The sequence below is a fragment of the Eublepharis macularius genome, chromosome 2 (assembly GCF_028583425.1).
Source record: "Eublepharis macularius isolate TG4126 chromosome 2, MPM_Emac_v1.0, whole genome shotgun sequence".
NCBI lineage: Eukaryota > Metazoa > Chordata > Lepidosauria > Squamata > Eublepharidae > Eublepharis > Eublepharis macularius.
This window is the reverse complement of record NC_072791.1, coordinates 234,620,875-234,635,675: the sequence shown is the minus strand read 5'-3', so window position 1 is coordinate 234,635,675 and position 14,801 is coordinate 234,620,875. Positions and strand designations below refer to the sequence as shown.

The 14,801-nt window shown below is 44.3% G+C and overlaps 1 protein-coding gene across 5 annotated transcripts in view; it reads right to left on the bottom strand.

Moving 5' to 3' along the window:
* Positions 1–13,896, bottom strand: part of ORC2 (origin recognition complex subunit 2) — a 48,774-nt gene extending 34,878 nt beyond the window's left edge. The window contains exons 1-5 of one of the 5 annotated variants that reach the window (XM_054970225.1): positions 13,799–13,896; positions 11,465–11,565; positions 10,808–10,951; positions 10,611–10,697; positions 1,254–1,412 (exon numbers count right to left, since the gene is read on the bottom strand). In XM_054970225.1, coding sequence (XP_054826200.1) covers positions 1,254–1,412; positions 10,611–10,697; positions 10,808–10,951; positions 11,465–11,555 — 481 coding nt within the window. In that variant the 5' untranslated portion in view covers positions 11,556–11,565; positions 13,799–13,896. Of the gene's footprint in view, positions 1–1,253; positions 1,413–1,890; positions 1,982–10,610; positions 10,698–10,807; positions 10,952–11,464; positions 11,566–13,073; positions 13,173–13,564; positions 13,761–13,798 lie in introns of those variants that run through there. The other 4 variants (XM_054970229.1, XM_054970227.1, XM_054970226.1 and 1 more) reach the window with 4 other exon arrangements.
* Positions 13,897–14,801: the final 905 nt, after the last annotated feature.

The window sequence follows — 14,801 nt, the reverse complement described above, 5'->3', positions numbered from 1 at the left end:
CATTGCATCTCAGTTTTATTGTTAATAAAGCTCATTATTCTTTACAGATCACTATTTTGGTGTCTTAGTTAATTGTGGGTGATGGCTATTGGGAAATGTAATCTGAATGCAGAGTACCTTTAAAGAAATTTTTCCTTAATAAATCTAGATGTTGGGGATTATTTTCCTATAAATTTAAAATAATCCCCGACACCTCCTTCATTAAAATTTTTGAAGACGCTTATCTATAAAATACAGTTATACTTACTTATATTGGTTACACTTATATTCAGGGCTTTTTTCTGGGAAAAGAAGTGGTGGGACTCAGGACCACACAATGATGTCATTTGGGGTCAGCTGGAACAAGGGGGGAGGTTTTTTAAAGTTTAAATTGCCCTCGGTGAAAATGGTCACATGGCCAGTGGCCCTGCTCCCTGATCTCCAGACAGAGGGGAGTTTAGATTGCCCTCCGTGGCAACCTGTCTGGAGATCAGGGGGCGGGGCCACCAGCCATGTGACCATTTTCAAGAGATGCTGGAACTCCGTTCCACCGCGTTCCTGCTGAAAAAAAGCCCTGCTTATATTCAACATTTTAAGTAAATTTCATAACTAATCTGTTTTACAACTTCATTACTTGTTCCATTATTACTAAATAATCAATATTACACACTTTCACCACTTCTACATATCCACTATAACTTTTAACAAACAGATAATATATCGGAATACAAAAACAAAATTTATTATGTATCTCATGATAAGAAAATAAAGGATATTTCTACTCAAAATCATCTTTACACTCTGGGACATTAGATTTAAATGTCACATTAGAATTATTCTTGTTTTAACAGAATGAAAGTGGAGTGGACTGATTGAATGGTACTGTGATATTAAATTTTGTCCATAAGAATCATAATGTTGGTTTTAGTTTTGTATAGTTGTAGGTAGGTAGGTATTCATTGTAACAGTCCTTAGACCAGCTATACATGATAAATCAAAGCGTAACAAGATAAAATACATTGTTTAAAATTCATATACTTCAAATAAAATATCAAATGTATAGTTGTATACTAAACTGTCTCCTCTATTGCACTGTGTTCTAAGACCTGTGGATTAAAGCAATAGATATTAAAAAATGAAACCCGAAAAACAGACTTTGACTTTTTAAAAAAGCAAATTCTAGGTGCTCCTAATTTAAAATAAGGCCCTTGTTCAGCAAAAGCATTTTGCAACTTCACCTCTTAGCTTATCAGTTTTATTTCAACAGAACTTACTGCTGCTGCTTTGGGGGCAGCTCTCTCTCTTCTCGGCCTTCTTCAGTGTGTCACGTTTCGCATCCTTGCCTGACTTGCGAGCCAGCTCAGAGGCTTCAAACGAGAAGAATTCCCAGATCAGAAATGACGTGTGCAATTCAGTAATACAGTATAAAAAACCTGGTAATACACAAGGCCAAGGAACTGCATCATTCAGCAACCACAGCCTTTTACAGCGGTAAAGGCCAAGCTAAACCACAGCGACAAATCCAACACAGTGAATCCCTTGTGATTTCAGCCTATGCCCCTTCCTTGCTGCGGCCTCCCTAAGCCACGCAGCACATCGGTCCAGGAAAGTCTCCAGCCTTCAGCAGAGGCTTTTTCAGGGCTTGCTGTGGAAAGGTATTCATAGGGAATTCCATTAACTCCTTCCATCCAAAGCAAACAATATGATGCAAATACATCACAAAAGAACAACATATCGATGTGACCACCCACATTTAAGCCTCCGTCTGAAGAGCTTCAAAGGTTAAGCAGCTTCAAGTGTTCGAATCTGAACACCGGTACTCACCATGCTGCAACACCAATTCTTCTGAAATTCCCCCCAAATTTTAGCAGCAGTTTACCACAAGGTGTCAAGGGCTGTCCATAAACAGACCTGCCATGCGTGCAGAAGGTTCCAGGTTCAAATCGTGGCACCCCCAGTAAAAAGAACAGGGTGGTAGGCGATGGGAAAGACCCCTCCACCCGAGACCCTGGAGAACTGCTGCCAGTCTGCGTAGACCAGACTGACCTCGACAGACCACGGCTCTGACTCAAGGGAAGGCGGCTTCACCTGTTCAAGGTCTTTTCTACACGATCAATTTACGCTGTTCCAGGGTCCCGTGCTGCTTCTCTTGCTCTCCTGAATTCCACAGGAGGAAAGGAGTCAAGAGTGTAGCAACATTTCAATGCAACAACATTACAAAACTCTTTGATTGGAGAATCTGTAAATTGCACACAGTTCTGGCATCATTTCAGTGACTCACGCCACTAATAATTTTGCTGCCTATGTTCCTCATGTCAGGTTCAGTGTGGTTATGAGCTGTACTGACTCCATTTTCTAATGCTTCTAGTGTGTAAGTGTTTTCCCCACAGGTGCACCAGTTCCCAAGCAGACTTCTCACCGAACAAGATTGTTTTGTCTAACACCGTTCCACCATGAATTGGCCTTGAGAGAGTCCAGCTTCCCAAGACTGAAAGATGTTGTTTTGAGAACTGTGGGGGGAGGCTGATGCAGATGGGAACTGTTACTCTGTACCTCATGCTTTGCCCTTCATTGGTAACAATGATCTTGTACCATCCTGAGTCTCCTATTCAGGACAGTGGACTATAATGGACCTTTTCTGCAGTAAAGTTTCCTTATTCAAACAATGGACTCTTGTTTGCTTGTAAGGGGGACCTGCAAGAAGGGCATTATCTAGCCACAGTCTGACACCTCATGTTCTGAAGGAGACCAGCTCCGGTACTTTCGTTAAGAAGTACGGTTGTAACATTGTTTCTTTGGTGTTTCCACAACAATGTCTGCCCATGTAGTGATGGAAAACAAGAAGTATACACTGCTTGCACTGAGGTTTTCAGGGAGGGCCACAGGCGTGGATTCTTTCTCTTATTGTATTATTTTATTAATTTTTGGTTTTGGTTTTTGCTGTCCATTTTATGGAAAAACAGAACATGGCAGAAATGGTGGGTCAGAGACTTTTGTTGGCTTAACCAAAGTATTAAACAAAACACCTCTAACTTACAGATTGTAAACACTGAAACTAAGCTGCCAGAATTTTGCCTATTACTTTTAAAGTATTCTATTCTACCAACAAAACTGACCTCAGCAATTTCATCCCAAGAGCCCATATTCCATCTCTGACTATTCAATAAAGTTGGTGTTTCTTTTGAGAGTTAGTGCCATTTCATACAAAGAAGAAGAGGACTCCTATCAAGTTTCTGGGCTGGACTTATCAGGATGGGACAAAAAGAACTTTACAACCATTAACAGAGACATGCTAATTGGGGCTGCAAAGCCACAGAAAGTGAACTCAGATTTTGGCAGAAAAATCTGTCTCACTCAGTGTGGGGGAGTGAAGGGGGGGTGTCTGCCATACCGCCCCTCCATTCATTATAAATTGTTGTGGATTTCCCTGTCATCCTCGCCAACCCAGGGAAACACGTTACCCTGAAGCACTGGCAATCCTCTGGAGTTAAGCGTGCCTAAAGCAATCCCCCTCCCCCTCGCCTGCAACCCCAAGAATGGTTAACTGAATTCCATAGAAGGCTGAAAGTTGCCTTCAACCTGAGGCCCATTTTTCTTGCAACCAAATGATTAGTAGTATCTATGTAAACAAGTATAATACTCTGTCCCCTTTTTCCTTTCCATTGTTCCTAACTGAAGAAGGAATTGCAAACATTTTAGAAACAGAGTGAAATGCAAAAAAATTATTGAAACAGTAGAAATAAGAAAGGTTTATAGCAGGTGTGCCTTCCAAAAGTTTAAAAACCCACCACCCCCATTTCTCAACTCTCTTTTTCAACGACAGCAGACATGTAAGTACAGGTCAGGCGTGTCCCTAACCACCCTCTCTTCCTCCAGGTGGTGCCTATGGTGCCTGTCATACAGTTCTGTGTCTGTCAGCACCATTACTGGATCAGGCTCTGGACATTCCATAAACATGGCATGTCCCTTAGCCTCAGAGATATTATGTAGAATTGCGCAAGCAATATTGATGCAGACAACATTTTCTTCAAACACCACAAGTCTAGCTGAGAGATACCTCCATCTTACTTCATATTGTCCGAAGGCACACTCCACCATGATCCTAGCTTTGTTTAGTGTACAGTCAAAATTTCTCTCAGGTGGAAGAAGTAATTCCAGCAATCACAGAGAAAAAACGCCCAGCATTATGAAGTTAAGTTAATTTTTAATTATTAAATTAAAGTCAGCGAAAAATTGAGAGAGGAATGGAAGAGCAGCTAACACGGATTTAAGAAAGAGAGCAGACACGTCGGGAGGCACTAAGCCGAGCCCAACGATGGCAGGGGGAAAAGCAGATAAGGGATGGCAAGCCTCAGTAGATGCAGCAATTTAAGAATTGGGGAAAAAAGCTACGGAGAATCATAAAGAGCTGACTCAAGCGATACAAAATATGTATGAAACTTTGGCTAAGGATTTAAAAGAAATGAAGGATACAATGAAAAATACAATTAAAGAGGAAGTGGCCGGGCTGGCAAAGAATCTGGAAGGAATAAAAAAGGCATTGCAAGAAACTAATAATAAAGTCCAAGAGGTGGAGCAGAAGACTAATGATTTGTCTGCAAATATAAAGCAGGAAAGCCAAGTGATGCAAGAAAGAATGGCAGTGATGGAATGTAAGGCGACGGAGAGACAACTAAGATTTAGGAGTGTGCAAGAATCAGATACGCAAAGTGCACAGGACCAAATGACAGACATTTTAGCAGAATTTTTAAATAAAGAGCCAGAAGAAATAACAGCAAATATGGATCTAGTATATAGAGTCAACTCAGCTTATGCACAACAAAAGAACGAAGACCTTGTACCAATATTAAAAATTATAACGAATGATATGCTTCAAGGAAAAGGTCTTCCAGATACATGGAATGAAGCAAGTATTGCTTTGATCCCAAAGGAACTACAGGACTTGACCAACGTCAAAAACTATAGACCAATTTCACTGATAAACAATGACTACAAAATAATGGCAAGAATATTAGCAGACAGGCTAAAGATATGGCTAATGGACTTTGTAGGAGAGGACCAGGCTGGATTCCTACCAAACAGACAACTAAAAGACAATGGTTGTTGTGGGTTTTCCGGGCTGTATTGCCGTGGTCTTGGCATTGTAGTTCCTGACGTTTCGCCAGCAGCTGTGGCTGGCATCTTCAGAGGTGTAGCACCAAAAGACAGAGATCTCTCAGTGTCACAGTGTAGAAAAGATGTTGGCAGGTCATTTATGACCTGCCAACATCTTTTCTACACTGTGACACTGAGAGATCTCTGTCTTTTGGTGCTACACCTCTGAAGATGCCAGCCACAGCTGCTGGCGAAACGTCAACACAACAACCATCGTTCTCCGGCCGTGAAAGCCTTCGACAATACATCGAACTAAAAGACAACTTGAGAGTGGTTATAAATGCCATCGAGTACTTTGATAAACGACCAGATAAAGAAGTTGGCTTTTTCTTTGCGGATGCAGAGAAGGCCTTTGACAATTTGAACTGGGACTTTATGTTTGCATCGATGGAGAAGATGGATTTAGGTAAAGAATTTATAGATGCAGTGAAATTAATATATAAGGAACAAAGAGCGACAATCTCTGTCAATGACAATCTAACAGAGAAGTTTGAAATAAGAAAAGGAACAAGACAAGGATGTCCACTATCACCATTGCTATTTGTTATGGTCTTAGAAATATTATTAAGGCAGATTAGAGAAGACGACAATATAAAAGGAATAAAAATAAAGGGATTTTCATACAAGTTAAGAGCTTTTGCAGACGACGTAATGTTTATAGTGGAAGACCCAATACAAACTCTGCCATTATTATTAGACAAAATCAAGGAATTTGGAGACTTGGCAGGTTTTTTTATAAATAAAGGAAAGTCAAAAATAATAACCAAAAATATGACCAAGAAGCAGCAACAGGAACTGAGTGAAATAACAAAATGTGAAGTGGTACACAGGACTAAGTATTTGGGAATAGAGCTGATAGCAAAAAAATATTGATTTATTTAAGAATAAGTATGAAAAGCTCTGGACGCAATTTGAAAGGGATATGATTAAATGGAATAAATTAAACTTATCATGGTTCAGTCGGATTGCCACAGTTAAAATGAACGTGTTGCCTAGAATTATGTTCCTAATGGAAACAATACCAATTATTAAAGACAAAAAACAATTTGAAAAATGGCAGAAGAAAATATCGGAATTTGTATGGGCAGGAAAGAAACCTAGAGTAAAGATGAAAGTACTCTGTGATGCTAAGGAAAGAGGTGGAATGCAGTTACCTGATCTTCGACTCTACCACGAAGCAATATGTTTGGTATGGCTGAAAGAATGGGTGTTTTTATCCAATCATAAATTGTTAACTCTGGAAGGCTACAACAAGCTTTTTGGATGGCATGCATATATGTGGTATGACAAAAAAATGGATGCAATGTTCCAACACCACTATGTGAGAAGAAATTTATTGTCAACTTGGCTAAAGTATAAAAAATTTATAGATCAGAAGAAACCACTGTGGAATGTACCAGCTGAGGTGATCAACCCAAATTTAGAATATAAAGATGGCTTACCCTCAAAGACTTAACAGAAGTAGTAGATAAAGAGTTGAAACTCAAACTGAATGAGGAGTTGCCATTCAAGTATGGTTGGTTACAATATAGACAAATTAAAGACCTATTTGATTCAGATCAAATGAAGACAGGTTATAGAGTTAAAAACTCAGAATTTGAAGAACTTTTGTTAGGCGATAATTATAAAGCAATTTCTAAAATGTATAAATTGTTATTGAAGTGGTTTACAGAAGATGAAGCAGTCAAGGTACAAATGGTAAAGTGGGCAATAAACTGTAATAACGAAATAACGATGGAAGCATGGGAACAATTATGGAAAAATACCTTAAAAATATCAACATGTACCAGTATTAGAGAGAATGGCTATAAAATGTTATATAGATGGTATTTAACACCAAATAAGTTAGCCATAGCTAATAAACAGCTATCTAATAAGTGTTGGAAATGTAAGGAACATGAAGATTCTCTGTTTCGACTTGTAGCAAGGCTAGAGACTTTTGAGCTAAAATATGTACTGAGATGTCTTTAATACTTCAGTATAATGTTGCTAAAATCCAGAAATGTTATTATCTTTGCATTTAGAGGATGTTAATAGAAAGAATAAGATATTATTATATTATATGATAACAGTAGCAAGAATATTATATGCACAATACTGGAAGAAGGAAGAAACACCTGAAATTGAAGAATGGACAAGAAAATTGTTGTACATGGATGAAATGGACAAACTAACAAGAAATGTGAAAGATCAAGATCCAAAGACATTTTTGGAAGATTGGAAAAAATTGAAAAAATATATGGAAAAGAAATGGGATGTTAAAGGACAATTATGGTCTTTGGAAGGGTATTAAGTAAGATAAGATATAGTTGAGATCTTTACCAATAACAAGAACAAATATAGAGACAGAGGGATAATAACAACAGGGGGTGGGAGTGCTGTTGGAAGTCAATATTGGAAAGGGGGAGGGGAGGGGTGGGAAATATATACTTAGGAGAAATGAAAGGGATTGTATTTGTCTTTGATTGTATATTAACCCATCCAACAAAAACTATTTAAAAAGCAAAATTTCTCTCAGGCATTTCTGGTTTTTCCAGAAGGCTTCAGGAGCCAGTGTCTCGCGGGGTATGCTGCACCTGCCACTAGGAGAGGAGGAATGGAGACGCCACACAAGTCCAGGGTGGGATTTCCTGGGACAAAAACTCCCACTTCCACGGCTGTGCCTAGAGCAGGGCTAGCAAACACGAAGGCCTCAGGATTCCTCCCAGTCCAGCTGACCCCCACATCAATTCATCAGCCTATGTGGTTGACAGTCCCCTGAGTGAGAATGGAACAATATTTCTTTCTGTTACTGATCGATTTTGCCACCCGATTGAGGGAGACGTCAGCACTAATACAACGTGGGAACTCCAGGCACAGAAAGCCATCCATGATCTGCTAAAGGAAAAGAGAGGTCCTGTACGGAACTGCCAGCCCAGGCAAGGGTTTTGCTAAAGATGGCTGGACACAGGTTCGGAATTCGTAAGAGTTTTCAGGCTCTGGCCTAGATCAGATATATGCTGGTTGAGTTGATGGTAACGTCTGCGGAGCAGTCTCTGAGTCCCCCCACCCCACCCCGTGATTCAACCTTGGGAGACTGTTTCCAGAGAGGCTCAATCTACATTCCCTTGAGTTTCTCACAGCTGAAATGCTAATTAACAGCTTGGCCCTGATTGGCTCTTGAGTTACCAGGTGATGGCTGAATCTTTAGGAAAGAGATGGCTTCTCAGTTCAGCCTGTTCCCCTCTTCTTCATTCCTCTCCTCTCTAAGGGACTGTCACGCAAGTATGCCAGAGAGAAGCCAAAAACTGTAAGCTACTTATCACCTCAGCATGTCCCCATGCTGGACTGGCAGGGCATGGGAGAGGGCTTGTATTCTAAATGGTGAGATGAATAACAAACGGATGCCAATCAGTGAAGCTTAGGTAGTCAGCTCTATGTTTTTAGTTAGGCAGATTTTATGTAGCAACAGTAAGGTGTTATTTTAATGTCTGTTGCCTGTGTAAGAGTGCTTTATGCTTTTTGCAACACGCCGTAAGCTAATAAACTAACTTTTATTTAAGCTGAGTCTGGACTTCATAATTTGGGCATGGGTACATTCCAGAACTAACCTCGAGATTGGAAAGCCAAGGCTTTTGGGAAAGGAGTGAGCTTTCAGTCTCACAAACTAAAGGGAACGCACCCCCTACCTGTCTGATTACTGGAGTGGCTCTGATTAGCACTCGGAATTAGGAGAAAAGGGACACCAATCCCTACAGGCCCCATAATATTTCAGAAGCGAGGATCTTGCACAGGTTTCCAAAGAGCCAATGCAGGCATTTTTTCCAATGCATATTGGCCTGCGCTAGTGTGGATGTGTTGCTATGCTGCTGTCCAGAGTTAATTTTTTTCCCCAAAACATAATTGCGAGCAGCATAAAAAAGGGTCACATAAGGATGCACAATGTTTTCCATTGGAAAAGATAATCATAGAGTTTGGAAAAGAGTCAAGTTAAACTTGGTTGAAATAAAAGAAAATGACACTGGTATTGCCTTTCCCACCTCAGTTCCAAGGCGCACCATTTTACTAAGAAGCTCCAGTTCCAGCACAAAGCAAAATTCAAGCACTCTTTCAGCCACAGGCAACACTCTGGTACCCAACTGCTGTGTTACTTCCTGGTAGGTGTTAGCATGAGCAAGGCACCAGAGTGCAGTGGCGACTCTTTGCTCTACAGATGGATGGGTTCCTGCCATCACAGGAGACTTGCGCATCCATCCTTCTCTTATAGCACCGACTATCTCCATGAGGGTTTGGCGAGTCATTCTGAAATTCTGTAGCCAATGTTGGTTACCTCAGATCTGTAGATCAAAGTGGTCCCACTAGTTGTTACTTCTCGGATAGACCCATTAACAACAGGGAATAGTTATGTCAGCAAGAACAAAGAACGAATGCCTTGTCCTGCAGTGGATTTTCCTTTGATGTATTGTCGAAAGCTTTCTCAGCCCAACCTCACCTTCCTGAGTAGATATAAATTACCTGCCAACATATTTTCTACACTGTGACACTGAGAGATCTCTGTCTTTTGGTGCTACACCTCTGAAGATGCCAGCCACAGCTGCTGGCGAAACGTCAGGAACTACAATGCCAAGACCACAGCTATACAGCCCGGAAAACCCACAACAACCATCGATTTTCCTTTGGTTCATTCGTCTTCATTAATTTTGAGTATGGATGGAGTCGAGGAAACAGCCTGCCTTCTAGAACAGGTCTGACTCTGGAATTCACAGAGAGCATTCATGGTGTTCTTCAGAGACATGATGGTTCTTAGATGGGTCGACACAAGTAGGCATCCTCATCGTTTGCAAGGGCCACCCAGAAATCACCCCAAGCACACAGAAAACGCCGAACAACTGAGAGTCAGATTTAAAAGGCAGCAGGAAGAGTCCGCTATGTATTTTATTCTAATTTTCCCTCCTAAAATCATAAACCAACAAACCAGATCTCAACAAAGTAGAACAGAAATCGGCAGGCATGACTTTGACCAATCCACATGCTGTCTGTAGTTGAGAAAGGAAGGTGCTTAAGAATGTAACATTGTCGGCACATTGTAACACATCAAAACCCGAAAAAAACCCAAAAAACTGATGTTATTATGTGATTATGTTCATGCTGGCCCGAGAAATTCGAAGCAGAACAGACATTTGATTCATGCACAGAAATTGTAACACAACGCAGATTCAGAATTATCCCAGTGGTGCAGAAGTTATGGAAAGCCCCTTCGATTCAGATTGCTCGGTTCAAATATGGACAAAACCCACGGCGTGTTGATCGTGCAGAAAAGACCCATGTCAAGAGCTTCAATGGCCCCATAAGATTAGTCATGTAGTTCTCTAGACTAAGGCATAAATGATTCTCAAATTCCAATATTTTAGCATGCCACGACACCCAAACAAATCAAAGCGAATATTACATCAAATATTGGGATCAAGTAATTATTTTGCCTAGTAAAACAAACTTACCCATCTCTGCCATCATTTTGGAATGCTTTGGAGTTTGGAACGGGAAGACCTCACTACCACCTGCACCCGAACCATTTTTCAAAGACCCTTTGAAAGGAGAGAGAAACAAAACAGCAACAAGGAGGTTGCTTTTTCTCTTCTGCTGGGGAAAACATTTATGACAGTTCTTGGCCAAAGGATCACATATTCTGAAGTACCTTTGACGCCCATCCCTAGAACAGACACATAGTCCTGCTCTTCAAAAATATCCTGCGTCTCCTCTTCTGAGCTGCTTCCCGTCTCCTTCATCCATCTTTTTACATCAAGTATAGGTGGAACTTTGTTCTTCTGAACCTTAAAACCTAGAAGTGCAAACACAAGACCTGAAGTCAAAGAAACAGTAGCCATTCTGCTATTTCTACTCAGAGAAGCATAAACATACTCTTTCTCCCTCTGCATATACGTTTAGCACTTTTGCACATACTGCTGTATTCACATCAATTAAGATCACATTCAGTTTAGTTAAAAAATGTCTGTTATTCAATGTGAACACCAAAAACTACTATTTTGGGGAGAAGAAAACTATGAAACAGACCAATGACTGGCAACTGTGGTCTATTTCAGAACAAAATAATAAGCGAGTGTGTGATGCTTTTCCTGTGAACGTGTTGCCCCAGATTTATTCGCGAGTGTCCAATATGGCATCCAGGACAATAGGAAAAGTATCACACAGTTGTTTATCTAAAAAAGCATGTACCTTTTAAGGCATCTGAAGACATCTAAAGCGTAGCAATAATGTTTTTTTTTTAAAAGCCCCAACTCAGACCGTATTTAATATTAACAAGGAAGCCCCTTGACGGCCAAGGGGTCCATACCAGCATTCTCAGAAATGTGCTGCAGAACATCTTCATCTGCCACAAATTTGACTTCTATGACCCGATTCTTCCTTATTTCTGGCGTACTCATAGCAAGACGTCTGCAACCAAAAACAAGTAATATTACTATTAAGGCAAAAGGACCTGTGGGAACATTTGTTTCTGTAATGACTTAGTGGATCTATAAAATATGTCAAGGCTTTGTTCAGAATTCCATCACAGGTGGAAGCCAGATCGCAATGTCGGGTCTCCATTGAGAAATGCTCTTTCCCCACCAGGTTTTTAATGATGGCTCTTTGTGGTGCGTTTTAAAATTAGCTGCTGGCTTTTAAGTGGGGTTTTCAATGGATAGAAGTTAATGCTGGGAGCTGAGGAGTTATCACTGCTTTACTAGTAAATTATTGACTGCTCTGACCTAAATTTTATTTATTTACAAGCAGGTGACCCACAAGGACTTTATCTTCAGGGGTTCCAGAGGGTGCCATCTTATCTGCCATCTTATTCAACCTCTTTATGTAAAGTTTTCAGGAGAACTCATTCATAACTATGGAATTGAATGCCATCAGTATGCAGATGACACACAACTCTCTATCTCACTATCCAAATCATCACAAGACGCAGTAGAAATCTTGGGTTGCTGCCTGACAGCTGTGATCAAATGGCTGAAAGCAAACAAACTGAAACTGAACCCAGAAGAGACGGAAGTGATGCTCAATGGGAAGGCAGAGATCGTGAAGGGCATTGTACTCTCAGCTTTTGACGGAATTTGTCTGACCCTTGCAGTTAAGAGCCTAAGGGCTGGAAAAGCAAGTTTAGGCAGCTGCTGTCCACAACCTCAGTCTAGCCTGGAAGATGGCCCCCTACCCTGACATGGCCAATCTGGCCGCCTGGATCCATGTCATGGTCATATCAAGACTGAACTACTGTAGTGCACTCTACCTAGGTCTCTCCTCGAAGTTAACTTGGAGACTCCTGTTGGTGCAGAACGCTGCAGCTCGGTTATTATTGGCAACTAGAAGAATGAGCATTACTTCCATTCTGCATTCGCTCCACTGGCTACCTATCCAATTACCAGACTAAATTCAAGGTATCGGCTATCACATACAAAGCTCTTCATGCCTTGGTTCGGCCTATCTACAAGATAGCCTCTCTAGGTTCCCCCATGGCAGCTTCTCTCCTCTGAACAGGGTATTTTGCAGGTGCCACCTTGCGCATGAGCAAACTTAACAGCAGCCCGTACATATACATTCTCTGTGGTGGCCTTCAGTTTCCACTGTCCTGGCTTCCCACAAACCATGCAAAACTGAATTATTCAAAAGAGGAATTTTTACTCAGACAGGAGAGCTGCACTGTAGGAAGTGGTCTCAGATAGATGCATCAGTAAAGTGACAGGAACTATAGACTTTACTACTGCCTGCTACTATGTACTATCTATTGCTTGAAGCAGGATCCTACTGGGCAGTTCTGAGTTTGTTTAATATGTCAGTCTTGGGATGGCGTATACTCTGTGTCAGCACTTCTCAAATCTGCATCGGATTTCTGCTGGTTTTAAATCTTTGCCAATTTATATACACATTATTATATTGTCCTTAAAACAGAGTGTACTCACACACCGCGTGATCCACCTTGAGCCTCGGTGAGAAAGGCCGGCTATAAATCACGTAAATGAAAGAAGGGCCTGCGGGGGGGGGGGGGTTCCTCTCCCCTCCCCCTTCCCCGCTGGTTTCCCTCCCCCATCCCCGTCTCTCCTTCCCACCCAACAGCCAGCCAGCCTCCCTCCTCCCCCTCCCGCCCCCGGGAGTTTCTCGCAGGGAACGCCGCGGCCCAGTTGCCAGGCCGGGCCCAGCCCAGCAGCCGGGGAGCCCGCAAGGGCTGCGCGCCATGCGAGCCGCGGGCGAGCCGGCCACGGGCGAGCGCCGGGCTGGCGGCAGCAGCAGCGGCAGCAACCGGGGACGCGCGCCTGGCTCTGCCCGCCCGGAGAGCCGCGTGGCCTGAAGCGTCTTCGCGGGTTTCTCTCCCCCGTTTCCCCTGCTGCGCGTTGCGAGGCGGCGCCTTCCGCGGCCTGGCCCCGCTCCGGCTCCGGGCTCCGGCTGGCCTCACACGGCAAGAGCCCCGCGGCGAAGCGGTCTCGGCAGAGCGTCCCCGGCGCGGCCTGCCCGGCCACCTCGCGCTCCTCAGGCGAACCCGCTCGCGAGGAGGCCGCGCCTGCGGGCCAAGCCGGGCCGAAGGGCCGCCCCGCCTCTTGCTGAGCGGAGCCGCGGCCGCTGCCCCGCCGCCCGCGCGAAGCCCTCCCCGCGGCCCCCCGGCCCGGCCCAGCCCGGCCCGGCCACTCACGCGGGGCCCGAGGGCCGGGCCGGGCGCTTCCCTCCGCCGCCGCCGCCGCCTCCTCGACGACGACGCGCGCAGGGACGCCGCGGCCTCCGCCAGGAGAGGCGGGCCGCCTCGCGCAGCCAATGGCGAGGGCGCCGCGGCCTTCGCGCCTGCCGGGCGGGCGGGCCTTGCGCCTCCGCGGAGGGGGTGGCGCGGGCCGGCCCTGAAACCGCCGCCCCCCCCCAGGCGGCCGGGGAGGCGCTCGCCCGGACCCGCCGAGAGCCCGAGCCGCCGCCGCCGCCGCCGCCGCCTTCACCCGCCTGGGGCCTGAGGGCGGCTCGGGAGAGGAGCCTGGGAAGCCGCCGCGCCTCGCCGGTTTCTCCCGCCGGGCCGCCCCCGGCCGAAGCCGTCCCGGGGAGGGGGCCCTGCCGGGGGGGGGGGCTCGGCCGATCGGCCTCCGCGGAGATCATTTCCCTCCCGATTCCGAAAGATTTCCAGGCCCAACCTGGTGACGGGGGATCTGTTTACCAACCTCCCGGGCGGGGGGGGGGGGGAGCCTGCAGACCTGGAATTGCCTCTGAGCTCCAGGCCGCAGAGACCGGTTCCCCCTGGCAGGCAGGGGCTTGGGCTTTCCAATTGGCTTCCACTGCCGCCATCTATGGAGGAGGGGCCATGGGGGATTTGGGGAGGGGCTCCCCACAAATTTAGGGGGACTTGGGCACCCATGGGGACCTCTCCCCCCCCCCACAATCCCCCTGGGCTGGGCCGAACCTAGGAAAACCTGGGAGTTGGCCAGTGGTTATAGTGGTATCTCAGCAATCTCCTGCTTGCGCCCTGTTTTTGAAATTCACTTTTAGGATAGTCTCTTTAAGATCTAAAAATATACACACCATGTGTGTATAGGACAAAGGAATGGTCACAAATTTGACACTAAGAATGGCAACACAGAAAAGCCTGTAGGGGAACATTTTTATAGTTTTCCTGGAAGTCTGAACCAGGGCAGAATACAAAACAGTTGCTATGCTCT